This window comes from Cavia porcellus, unplaced genomic scaffold, assembly GCF_034190915.1.
Source record: "Cavia porcellus strain 051 isolate PalLab524CR breed Dunkin Hartley unplaced genomic scaffold, mCavPor4.1 scaffold_5, whole genome shotgun sequence".
Taxonomy (NCBI): domain Eukaryota; kingdom Metazoa; phylum Chordata; class Mammalia; order Rodentia; family Caviidae; genus Cavia; species Cavia porcellus.
The window spans coordinates 74,640,404-74,653,327 of NW_026947488.1; the positions used below are offsets into that span (position 1 = coordinate 74,640,404).

The 12,924-nt window shown below is 37.4% G+C and overlaps 1 protein-coding gene across 1 annotated transcript in view; it reads right to left on the minus strand.

The window, feature by feature from the left end:
- Window positions 1-12,924, minus strand: part of Ankub1 (ankyrin repeat and ubiquitin domain containing 1) — a 34,914-nt gene that overhangs the window by 12,459 nt on the left and 9,531 nt on the right. Inside the window, exon 3 of the mRNA XM_003476771.4 lies at window positions 8,308-8,524. Coding sequence (XP_003476819.2) covers window positions 8,308-8,524 — 217 coding nt within the window. The remainder of the gene's footprint in view (window positions 1-8,307; window positions 8,525-12,924) is intronic.

Consider the following 12,924-nt stretch of genomic DNA (forward strand, 5'->3'; position numbering starts at 1 on the left):
AAATAGGTTCCTAGAAACACATGAAGTGCCAAAGTTAGGTCAAGAAGATGTAAAACTGCTGAATAACTCAATTTCTATTAATGAAATTGAAAATGTAATTAAATCCTTACTTACAAAGAAGAGCCCAGGCTCAGATGTATTCATTGCAGGATTCTACAAGAAATACAAAGAAGACTTAATGGTGACACTCCTCAACTCTTCAATGAAATTGAAAGGGAAGCAATCCTTTCTAAGTCATTCCTGGGAGCAAATATTACTCTAGTACCAAAACCTGAGAAAGACCCAACTAAAAAAGAGAACTAAAGGCCAATCTCCTTAATGAACACAGATGCAAAAATCCTCAATAAAATCTTGGCAAATAGGATTCAGCGAATCATCAAGAAGATTATATACTATGACCAAGTGGGATTCATCCCAGGCATGCAGGGTTGGTTCAACATATGTAAATCAATAAATGTAATCCACAATATCAATAAAGCCAAAAGTAAGAATCATATGATCATCTCTATAGATGCAGAAAAAGCTTTCGATAAGGTCCAACATTTATTTATGATAAGAACTTACAGAAAATTGGAATAGATGGTCTTTACCTCAATATAATAAAGGCCATCTATGACAAACCAATAGTCAGTATCATACTAAATGGCCAAAAACTGAAGGCCTTTATCTTAAAATCAGGCACAAAACAAGGATGTCCCTTATCACCACTCCTATTTAATATAGTACTGGAAATACTAGCCAGAGCAATTAGACAAGAGAGGGAAATAAAAGGGTAAAGATACAAAAAGAAGTTAAATTATTGTTTGCGGATGACATGATACTCTACATAGAAGATCCACAAAATTCCATTGAAAGACTCCTAGATATAATATATGATTCAGCAATGTAGCTGGATACAAAATCAGTACACAAAATTGGTAGCATTCCTCTACACTAACAACAAAATCAAAGAGAGAGAAATAAGAGAAGCCACATCCTTCACACTAGCAACTAGAAAAATGAAATATTTAGGACTTATTCTCATGAAGGAAGTGAACAATCTATATAGGGAAAATTATAATACACTGAAAAAAGAAATTGAAGAGGATCTCAGAAGATGGAAAGACATCCCTTGCTCATGGATAGGAAGAATAAATATTGTAAAAATGGCAATTCTCCCAAAACTGTTATACAGATTCAATGCAATCCCAATAAAAATAGCATCAACATAACTCATAGATCTAGAGAAATCACTCCTAAAATTCATCTGGAACCAGAAGAGACCTAGAATAGCAAAGGCAATTCTAAGCAGCAAAGGCAAGGCAGGAGGCATCACAATCCCTGACTTGAAGTTATACTACAAAGCAAATGTAATAAAATCAACATGGTACTGGAATCAAAACAGAGCTTAAGATCAATGGCATAGATTAGAAGATATAACCACAACTACAAGCACACTCAGCCACCTTATCTTTGATAAAGGGGCCAAACGTTCACTGGAAGAATGACAGTCTCTTTAATAAAAGGTGTTAAAAAAAACTGGCTCTCCATATGCCAAAAACTAAAAGTAGACCCATGGCTATCACCATGTACTAAATTAACATCTAAATGGATCAAAGATCTGAATATTAAAAGAGAAACATTAAATTTATTGGAAGAAAAATTGAGTAAAAACCTTGAAGACATAGGGGTAGGTAAAGGATTCATGAATAGGAATCAAACCACACGGGAATTACTTCCCAGAATCAATACCTGGGATCACCTCTTATTAAAAAGTTTCTGCATGTCAAAAGAAATCTCCAGCATAGTGAAAGGAAAACCCATAAACTGGGAAAAAATCTTAGTGAACTGTCCCTCAGATAAAGGACTTCTGTCTAAAACATATAAAGAACTAAAAAAAATCAGACCTCCAAAATTCAAAGATCCAATCCAAAAATGGGCATCTGAGATAAATACACAATTCTCAGACGAAGAAATACAATTGGCAAATAAATACATGAAAAAATGTTCATCATCATTAGTCATTAGAGAAATGCAAATTAAAATCCCACTGAGATTCCATCTCACTCCTGAAAAAATGGCCCGGATCAAGAAAGTCACCAACAACAAATGCTGGAGAGGCTGTGGGGAAAAAGGAACTCTCTTGCACTATTGGTGGGAGTGTAGACTGATGCAACCATTGTGGAGGTTAGTTTGGAGATTTCTCAAAAAGCTGGGGTTGGAAGTCCCATTTGTTCCAGCTATCCCACTACTAGGCATATTCCCAGAAGAACTGAAAATATCATACGACAGTGATTTATGTGCACCTAGGTTTATAGCAGCACAATTTGTAATAGCCAGATCTTGGAAACAACCTAAGTGTCCATCCACTGAGGAATGGATAAAAAAGTTGTGGTATTTTTATATAGTGGAGTACTACTCAGCTATAAAGAATGACCACATTGAGATATTTATAAATAAGTGGGCACAGCTTGAGACCATACTCATAAGCAAAATAAATCAAATTCACATGTATAAACACCAAATAGTTTTCCTAGTGTAAGAAATGCTAAGAATACATAAAAGTATGTGGTAATCATAATTCCCTATTATATTATTTTGAAACCTTATAATGTTTTCATTCATTAATTTGAATGGTTTTATTTTGGAATGTGATTTTATTGTCTGTAATGGTATGAACAGTTATTTTGAGGAAAACAAGGCATTATAATAGCTAGTGTTGATTTAATATCAGCTTATTTTGAAGTCCCATGAAGCTTTTGTTGTTCTGTCTCCATTGGTTTTATCATGTTGTATCTCATTGGATTTTAGTATATGTGATAATATAAATAAAATGTTTTATAGTCAAGAAGATAATATAGAAACCATTGTTTGTTTTCTGTTAGTTGGTTCTAAATACCCTGTAATACTTTTACCCTCTTGAATGGTTTTACACTGTCTTGTTATGTTTGATAGTATATGAAAGGATACTCAAATATTTCAAGGAAAGAGACACTATGGTAACTACTGTTATGTCAGGTTATCCTGTGATGAAATGGATAACAACCTTGCCTGTATTGTTATGTTGTTATGTCTTCTTTCATCTTAATCCCCCCTTTTTTAAAATACATTTTTTTAATAAAAAAAGAAAAAAAATCAACATTGGCTATGATAATAAAACTTGTTATCTTCAAAATACCTGCCAATACCATCAGACATAATAGAATCTAACAAAACAAAACGGAATAAAACCAAACAAACTGAGGATTTAGCTCAGCCGTATAAGCCCCTGCCTGAAAAGCACGAGGTCATGAGCTCTATTCCAGATACCAAAAAACAACCCCCCCCCAAAGAAATCCCAAAAGGAGTGATCATTTTTTGGGCTGGGAATTTAGCTCGGTGGCTCAAGTGGTTGCCTGGTGAACACAAGGTTGTGAGTTCAATCCCCAGTACCAAAAAAAAAAAAAAAAAAAAAAAAAGATACAGGACTTCAAAACAAGATAATAGGAAATTAACAGTTGTTACCACCTTCCCCTTTTAAACATTTCCTCCCTTTCACCTTCACAATATCTACTGTACATTTTGGATCCCACTAACTCCTTCCATTTTTTATTATACTAGGGAGATAACACGATGTTCACCTATGTGAGTCCAAATCATTTCACTCATGAACATGATCTCAAGTTACATCCATTTACCTACAAGAGCCCCGAGGTTATCCTTCTTTATGCCAAGTACCTTTCCATTGTATAAAAATACCACATCTTTCTTATCCATCCTGCAGTCGATGGCCTGTCCTACCTCTAGACAATTGCATATGTCTGACAAGTTTTCTTGTAAGTATTGAAGACCTCTGCTTGCTTGCTGCTTCACTATCCCCACCCCGTTTTAGGCATAGATAATCTCTCACCTAGATCTACTTGAAAACCTCTCAACATTTTCTTTTTTTTTCTTTCAGGTCTCTGTTTAAATATCATCCCCCTTTCCAGCCAACTATCTAAGATATCTTCCTCCTACTTCATTATATTAGTTTGTATTCCTTTATTCAGATTGTCTTCATTCCATAGTTTTTACTAATATTTAAAATTAGACGTTTTTCTGTTTTCTAAAAGGTGCTTAGTTCCCTCATGAAATGCAAGTTTTAAGAAGAGGGACATTGCCACTCTACTTGCTTTCTCTAGTGGTGCCTGGCTCATGATGGAGCTCACCAAATACAGTATAGTTGAATGAAGTTCTGCCCCTGTCCCAAGCTCCTATGGTTGTGTGCTGCCCTTCTAGCCCTGCACTTCTACAAGCACAAATTCTGTTTCTGATCTTGGAGGCTTCTTCTCTTGGTGACAGTTCTGGATTCTTTGACTCCTTCCCTCACACTGTCTTACTAATAGCTTATGACGCAACCTTGTTGTCACTTCTTCCAGAAAGATTTCGTTGGCTATATCCACCCCTTTCCTCTCCAAATAAGTTAAGGTGCTTTTCCTCTGGCTTCTACATATGCTTTGGAACTCTTTGTCACTGAACATATATTTCTGTCTTAGAATTGCCAGTTTGCAAATATTATCAAGGCTCTCTTTGAATCAATGCATCAAGTTTCATAGAGTGTTGTGGATTCTGTTTTAGTTATGCCCTTGTGTTGCAAAAATCCTTCAGGAAAATGAGATTTATTGTATAGAAACATAATGATTAGACCTGGTCTATATAAAGAATTATTATAATCACCTTCTTATCACTGAGACAACAGTACCCAACACCCATGAATAAAGGAGGAGAGGTTTATTTGGGCATACAGTTTGTAGAGGTTTCAATCCAGTCACCTGGCTCCAAGGCAGGATGGTGTGGCAGAGTGGCATGGAAAGAACAGCTGCTCACAGCATGGTAGACAGGTGCATAAAATGTCAAAGGAAAGCCAGGAAGGGAAATACAACCTTCAGGGTCACATCCATAGTGACCTGCCTCTTCCAACCAGGCCCCACCTCCTAACAGCAAGTCAGTCCTAATCCAATCACTTTCCAAAGGTCTTGCCTATGGTCTCATGAGGGCTTAGGGGACATCTTGATGTAAACCATACCAGGAACCAAGGCATTTCTCAACATGAGCCAGTCCTCTTCTCCCCCACAGGCCCAGGATTTCATTTCCTATCTCTTAGTATGACTTCCCCCTCTCTACTGTTAGCCTGTCTGCTTTCTCATGGCATCATTTCTATCATAAACCTTGGCATTCATGTGACCTTGGATTGCTGTGATCCACCCTTACTTTATTACACTTTTTTTCTGTCCTTATCAACTTGGCTTTACTAGTTGTCAATTGCAGATTCACCAGTATGCTCTGACACCCCTACCAGTGGGACTTATTCAAGGTCCTTATTCAGGTTCCTCTACTGGATGTCTACATGTGAGCTTTTCCTGGTCCTTCTGTCCTTCTCTAGCTACAGGGTCTCAGTTATCCCTAGCTCAATCCTCCTTAACAATAGAGGGCACTGCCTCCAGCCCTGTTCTTTATTCTACTTTAATTATCTGTCTTTTATTAACTGTGGATATTATAACTGCTAATTCAGTATCTTGCAATAAAGCAGCTCTAATTTTTCAAAGAATAAAGACAATAACCTATGATTTTTCTTGTAAGCCCAAATTTTTGAATATCCAGATAATTTCTAAATAAGTTCAAGTATCATTTATTGGCTAATCTTTTCATCCTTATTGGTTTGTAACACCAATGTTTTAGTTTTAGTTTTTTTAAATGTTTTAGTTTTTTTAAATTTTTGTTTTTTGCTTTTGAGACAGAGTCTCACTATGAAGTTCAGGCTGTCCTTGAACTCAGCATGTAGCCCCGGCTGGCTTTCAACTTGCCAGACACAACCCTCAGGGTGCCGAAATTATGGGCATGCATCACTATGTCTGATTATTTGTCATATGCTCAATCTCTTCATCAGCTTAGGAATTCTGTTGAAAAATAAGAATTTACTTGAAAAATGCCATCTTATCCCAGAAAATACAACCCAGCCTTATCACTGAAAAATCAATAGAACCAAAGAGACTTAAACTTCAGGGGACCTGGACCTTCTAATTCTCTGTTCATCATTTTTGACTTAGAAAAAAGGGATGAAAAAATTGTGTGAGTTCTGAAAATTTTCATTTTCCTACTCTCTACCTGCAAACTCATCTACCACACCAGGCCACATCAGAAAACAGATGGGAACAAAACTGCTTATTCCAGGCATCGTCTCCTCCTTTTCTTGCATGTTCCCTGTTTTCCAACTTTCTGGATTCCTTGTTCATACTCCTGGGGGCCAGTATCTGCCTATCTGATCTAGGATTTTTCTTGTTTTCCCCTCTCTTTTGATTTAGGCTTTTTATTCCTAAATGTGGAAGCCAATTTCTTTGACTTGAATTTCCCCTCTCAGGGGAAACAAAATAATACATTGATCAGAACTAAAGGGAATCAATAAAGGCATGCTAGTACGGCAACATAAATTGCTGGAAAGAACCCAGTTGTGAATGTGATTACTGATTTTTGGCAGTATGATCTTGATCAAGTTGCTTAACTTCTCTAAGCCTCAGTTTTCTTACCAACAAAAGGAATTAAAATGGTGCAAGAGGTCTCCATGGGCTTGGTAGAGATACCTTCGAACAAACCCTGGTTTCAAGGCCTGAGCAGCTACTGGCTAGTTGAGTAACTTAATACAGTACTATCGGAATTTCCTCATAATCTAAAGCTTGGGATCCAAAGAACATTTCCTGTTCTCTGTTTCTTGAGCACGGTGTGATCCAGCATGAATTTTTTTCTTGTTTTTCCTGAATTTGTCTTATTCATTTCTTCTATCATTAGTGGAATTAGTTAATGCTGAAATGATTATAAGTTCTGGCTAGCATCTCACCCTGCCTCTAGTCTCTCTTCATTCCTTCCTCTATCTCATACCATGTGCCACCAGGTTAACACTCTCTCAAAACTCTCCTGTGCCACAGTGCATGAGCCTGCGTTCTATTACCTCCTCAATCTGCTTCAGCTAGGCTTCCTGTTGCACTACTCTTCTAATCTGCCCATTGCAGTAAATGCCAATCTACTAAGGCAACTTTTCATCCTTCACATCATTGGTGTCACACAAATCATTCTTAACCAGGCATGATGGTGTACACATGTAATCCCAGGACTTTAGGAGGCTGATTATTTAACCAGGCATGATGGTGTACACATGTAATCCCAGGACTTTAGGAGGCTGATTATTTAACCAGGCATGATGGTATACACATGTAATCCCAGCACTCTGGGAGGCCGAGGCAGGAAAATCACAAGTTCAAGCCCAGCCTGTGCAACTTAGTGGTTTAGAATCTATCTCAAAATTTTAAAACTTGTTGGGAATATAGATCATTGGTAAGTCCTGGGTTCAGTCTCCAGCACCATACATGAAACTATTTTATTCTAATGGCAACGTTTAAAAATGAGATTGTACTAACCAGTTGGGAGTGGCTGAAGCTGGAATTTGACCACATCTGTGGGGAAGAGATAAACTGCCCTGGGTAAACCACAGAAACAAGTGACTCTAGGCCCCAAAACATTAAGTCCTTAGGTTGCCATAAATGCAAGTTAGTAGGAAATGAAATGTCATGTGACATTAAGTTGTGAAATGTATAAATAAATGCACTGCTTTGGGGGAGTAGTTCCTTTCCTCTCTCTAGGAGAAAGAGGGCTCCACCTGATTTCAGCTTTCCTTTTTTCTTTATTTTCCCATCTTCTCTGGGTCTTCCTCCACCACCAAGAGAAGTGCTGGTCGTGGCACTAAGCACAGTTCATAAAGAACGTATATTGTATATTGTATACTATCACTTGCATTACAAGGGAGAAAAGAGCATGTACTTAAAGTTACTTCTACAACTGATTGAAATATAACTTGAAAGAGCAAAAGATAAAGTGGTCTAAGTTTTGCTCTGAGAACCAGACTAGTTGGGATATGAGACCTGTTTTGAATCTTACTACACAGAACCAGACACAAAAGCAATGTTGAAAATTTACAACCATACTGTCCTTATAGTAGTTTCAGTTAGAAACAACTCCTTTCTTTGTTGTGCCTTAATTTGGAAGGGTTCTTGCTTTTAAATCTTCCTAACCAGGAGAGTTGGTTTCAGAGAGGGAACTGAGTGCTTGGAGGGTGAGAGACAACGTGACTTATCACTACTTTCCTACTTCTGATGGTTAAGGCATGTAAATGTATTAAATATTTTAAAATAAATAAGTGAATAAAGTTAACTGTTTGCATTTAAAATCTAGATTTCTGTTTTCTCATGACAGTCTGCAAAACCTGGTATCAAAGAACCCTGGTGCTGAGTACCAGCTGGAGTCCAGGGCAGTGGACAGTACCCATGTCAGTGCGGTAGTCCTTGAGCATATTGCAGTCATACATCTCCTGTCCCTTTGGGGTCCGCAGACAGTAGACGCTCACAGGGAAGCCACATCTCAGAGTAATCAGTGTTCTCAGGTCAGACACCTTTTTAGCAAGAAGGGAAATGTCCTCAATTATTGGCATCATCTTTTCTGTTACAGCGTTGAACACATAGAGAGTAGGCTTCTCTTCTTCCTAAGCAGGGAGAAAAGTGGACACTCATTGTCTGCAGGTCGGGACTGGGAACAAATATTCAGGGAGTGCTCTACATGGCTCCAACGCCCAGGCCAGGACTGCAAAAGGTGAGAACAAGGGCCAGTTCAATTCTCCTGCTTTGAGGCTTGCTTCCTGACTGAGGAGGCTGAGTATCCATGCTTTGAGTGACATGAAGGAGACTGACGAGGTTCTGAGACTTTTCCTTCCCCTTCCCCTTCCCCTTATCCTTGTCCTTCTCCTGCCCCTGCCCCGCCCCTGCTTCTCCTCCTCCTCCCCTCTGCCTCCTTCCTTGCCCCTCCCCTGCTTCCCTATCCCTTGTTCTGCTGTGTCTTCCTCCTCCTGTTTATTGTTGATTTTTGTACATTGTCTAATCAACTCATTAATTCAACACTTATTCCAATAGTGCTAGGTGCTATGCTAGGCACTGTTGTGACAAAAGTGACAAAAGAAAACATAACAGAAGTTAAAACGAAGCGTGCAGATGTAATAACACCTCTGCATGTTGGACAAAGCTCCAGGCTTTTGTAATGCCTAATGCTGTGCTTTATGAAGGAGCACAGTCATCCACAACAGTATTAGCTAGACCGACTCTTGGGTTCCTAGAGTTTGGACATGCGCACCAAAGAAAATATTTCTTGTGGTTTCTGTAAGTGTTCTTTTCTAAAGAAGAAAAAACTAACGCAAGTTCTTTCCTCATTCTTCTTATGTCATCACCATTTACTTTTTCAAATGTGTCTACATTATCATAAAAGGAAAACAAAGGATATTTTGCAAAGAAACGGGAAAATAATGACTTTTAAAAGTATATTTAGAGGTAGTAGATTACCTAATTTACCTCAAGCCAAGATTTATTTATTTATTTATTTTTGGGTAGAAGCAATCCATACGTTCAGAGAAAAAATAAACAGTAAGAAATCACTAGTTAATGTTTACATACTGTCCTTTTACAAATAGTTGTTCAAGATACAAAAGTGGAGCATATAAAGTCGGAATTCAAACAGAGAGACTGCAAACAGTTCTGTTCAACTATCCAACAAAAACTTGGTAACGTGGTTGTCAATCCTATACACTTAAACATACATGTAGTTATCCATATATTCATTTATGTTGAGATTAAACAAACTAAAGCAGGTTAAAATCATTCTGAACAAAGAATAATAGTATTGCTGGATTTCACAGCATGACACTCTAGGATCACACTGGGTACTGTAGTGTCTTTTTTTAAAAATTTGACTTAAAGAAAGAAGTCATAGATACGCCAAGGCGAATGTTGGCAGATGTACACCCTTGCTACATGCCCACTTTCCAAATGATCACTAGTAGCCATGTGGCTATACTTGCAAGATTAAAGGTGGATTATAGTATGACCAATGCTGTAACCACATCATGACAGTTCTGAGTAAAATACCCCTGATATAAGGTCTCTTTGGCAATCCACTTGGACCCATCCTGTCTCTCAGGATCTATCTCTCAAGAAACCTTTCCTAGTCTTTACCTCCTCTGTCCCTTGGGATACACACTTCACATACCTGATATATGCAAACTTTCACTGTAAGTACTGACATCAGTCAGAAATGTTAAATGATTAAAGAAAATAGCATCACAAAGATAATGCAAATCCATAAATGTATGGAATAGACTAATTATTAAAAGCACCAATTAGAAATTCTGGAAATGGCTTTAGAGAACTTTTGGCCAAAGAGGAAGAGTCTGTTTCTTTTCTGAGTTCCAAATTAATGAATAGATTCATTTTATCAGACAGTAAGTGAAAAGTTCAGAACACAAAAGTTTATTTTCAAGCAGTGGAGAAATAGTAAACAAAAAGTCTGTCGAAATGCAAAACAAAAGTTCTGTTTTGTTTGATTTTATTATGTCTGATGGTTTGGGCAGCTATTCTGGACAGCAAGAGGCACTGTGGTAGCCACTGTTGATTTCTTTTTTTAAATTTTTATTTCAAGAAAGAATAAACAAAACAGAAACTGGGTAGAAATAATACAAACTTTCAAAGAAAAAATAAACAGTAAGAAATCACTAGTTGATGAGTACAGATTGTCCTCTTACAAATAGTTTTCAAGATACTAAAGTATAGCATATAAAGTGGGGATTCAAACAGTGAGACTGCAACCAGTTCTGTTCAACTATCCAAGAAAAACTTAAAAATATGGTTATCACTCCTATACACTTAAACATACATGTAGTTATCCATATCTTCAATTATGTTGAGATTGAAAAAACTCAAGCAGGCTAATATCACTCTGAACAAAGAATAATACTATTGCTGGGTGTCACATTATGACACTCCAGGATCAGCACTGGGTACTGTAGTGTCTCTTTCTTCAAAGTATCTGTTCATTTCATCATGTGTCATAAGATCAGTTCTCATGCACTGTTTATAGGTTCTACACATGCATGAGTCTTAACATGTATTCCTATCCTTTCTATGTTAGAGGGACAAAACAAAGCAAGACAAAACAAAACATATTCCTATATATACATGAAATGAAAAAGACATATAAGACCATTGTACAAGAAGTTCTACCATAGTTCCTGTGTTGTCTCTTGTTATCTTCAATAGAATTGGCTATATCATCAGACATAGTATAATTGAATATATCAGTACATAACACTATTAATTAAAACACAACTTTGTATATAGTATAAAACTTCAAAATCAGGCAGTTAACAACCCAGAATGTGTATCGTAGAGTATTGCCATCTTCAGTGTAGTTGCCTATACTCTCAGACTTGCTACTATCAGTCATATCAGTTTTGAATAAAATCTGTCAATAGCAAACAGCAATCAAGCAAACCAGATTTAACTAAGATCAGTCATAATAAAACAGTATAAGTCATTCAGGGCTCCAGATAAAGGCCATAGAAATTAAAGATGATTACTGTGCTATATCCTGATGTTTTTGGGATAGCTGTCTGTGCCCTCAAATCTAATGCAAGTAGACAAACTGGACAGAATAAAATCTATCAAAAAAAGAGTAAAAATCTATCTAAGCAGAGTGGTGCGAATAATGTGGGCTTTACATCCTGATACACTATTAATAATACCTTTTTTTTTTTGGCTTTTTCGTTTTTTTATCGGTACCAGGGATCGAACTCACGACAGCCTGCTTTCGAAGCAGGTGCTTATGCCACTGAGCTAAATCCCCAGCCCCCTATTAACAATATCTTCTGCCATCTTTTTTAAGACTCTCCCTCTCCTTTACTTCCCCAGGGTACACTGTGTATTTTTAGGTTTGCCCAAGACCCTTGGTTTTAAATTGGGGGCAGTGGGCAACCTGCTATTTACCTAAGTGGTTCGGAACCTTTTCTCTCCTGGTTTTGATCTCTAATTGTATTCCTTTACCTATTAAAGCCTGTCTTTCCAACCTATCCACAAATACTGGTCTAGTTGCCGCTATTACTCTCTGGTTCTCTGTCACATAGAGCATTGTTTTCTCATATTTGATTTTCAGTCCATGTACTCTTTTTCATGTTAATTATATTTTATATAAAGAGCATCTCGGTGGACCCTGCCTCCTGATCTACTCCACGTGTGGTTCTTTTTTTTTAAATTTAGTGTATCAAGGCCATCTATATTAGAGATTATAACCAGTCTTCTCTACTTCATTTCTGTTATGCTCTTTTTTTTGCCATCAGTTGTCTGCTTATCTTCTTCATTCTCTTTTCTGCTCCATTCATTGAAGCCTCTCTGCCACTGTTCCTGGAATCCTAGTACTTTTCTCTTTCTCTAGAATGCCCTGCAATATTCTCTGTAGAGTTGGATTGGTGCTTGTGAATTTCCCAAGTTCCTCTTTGTCTTAGAAGCATCTTGTTTCTCCATTAATTTCTAGAGACAGTTTATCAGGGTATATCAATCTGGGCTGGAGGTTATTTTCTTGCAGGGCTTGGAATATTTCACTCCAGGCTTTTCTTGACTTGATGGCTTATGTTGAGAAGTCTGCTGTTATTCTGATGGGCCTTCCTTTTTAGGTTACCTGTTTATTGTCTCTAACAGCTTTTAATATTCTGTTCTTATATTGAATTTCTGGGATCTTGATTATTATATGCCTGGGTGTGGCTCTGTTTTGGTTGTAGGTGGCTGGAGTTCTGTATGCCTCATACATCAGAATATCATTTCCTTTTCCTGTGTTTGGGATGTTTTCCTTAATTATTTCTGTGAATAGCCTTTGTAGTTCCTTTGTTTGTATCCCTGCTTATTCATTCACATTCTTTATTCTCAAGTTGTAGATACTCTTGTCATCTTCTAGCCTTTGTATTGTTTTTTTTTTTTTTTTAATCAGTACCGGGGATCCAACTCACGACCACCTGCTTGCAAGGCAGGTGCTTATGCTGCTGAGCTAAATCTCCAGCCCCTAGCCTTTGTA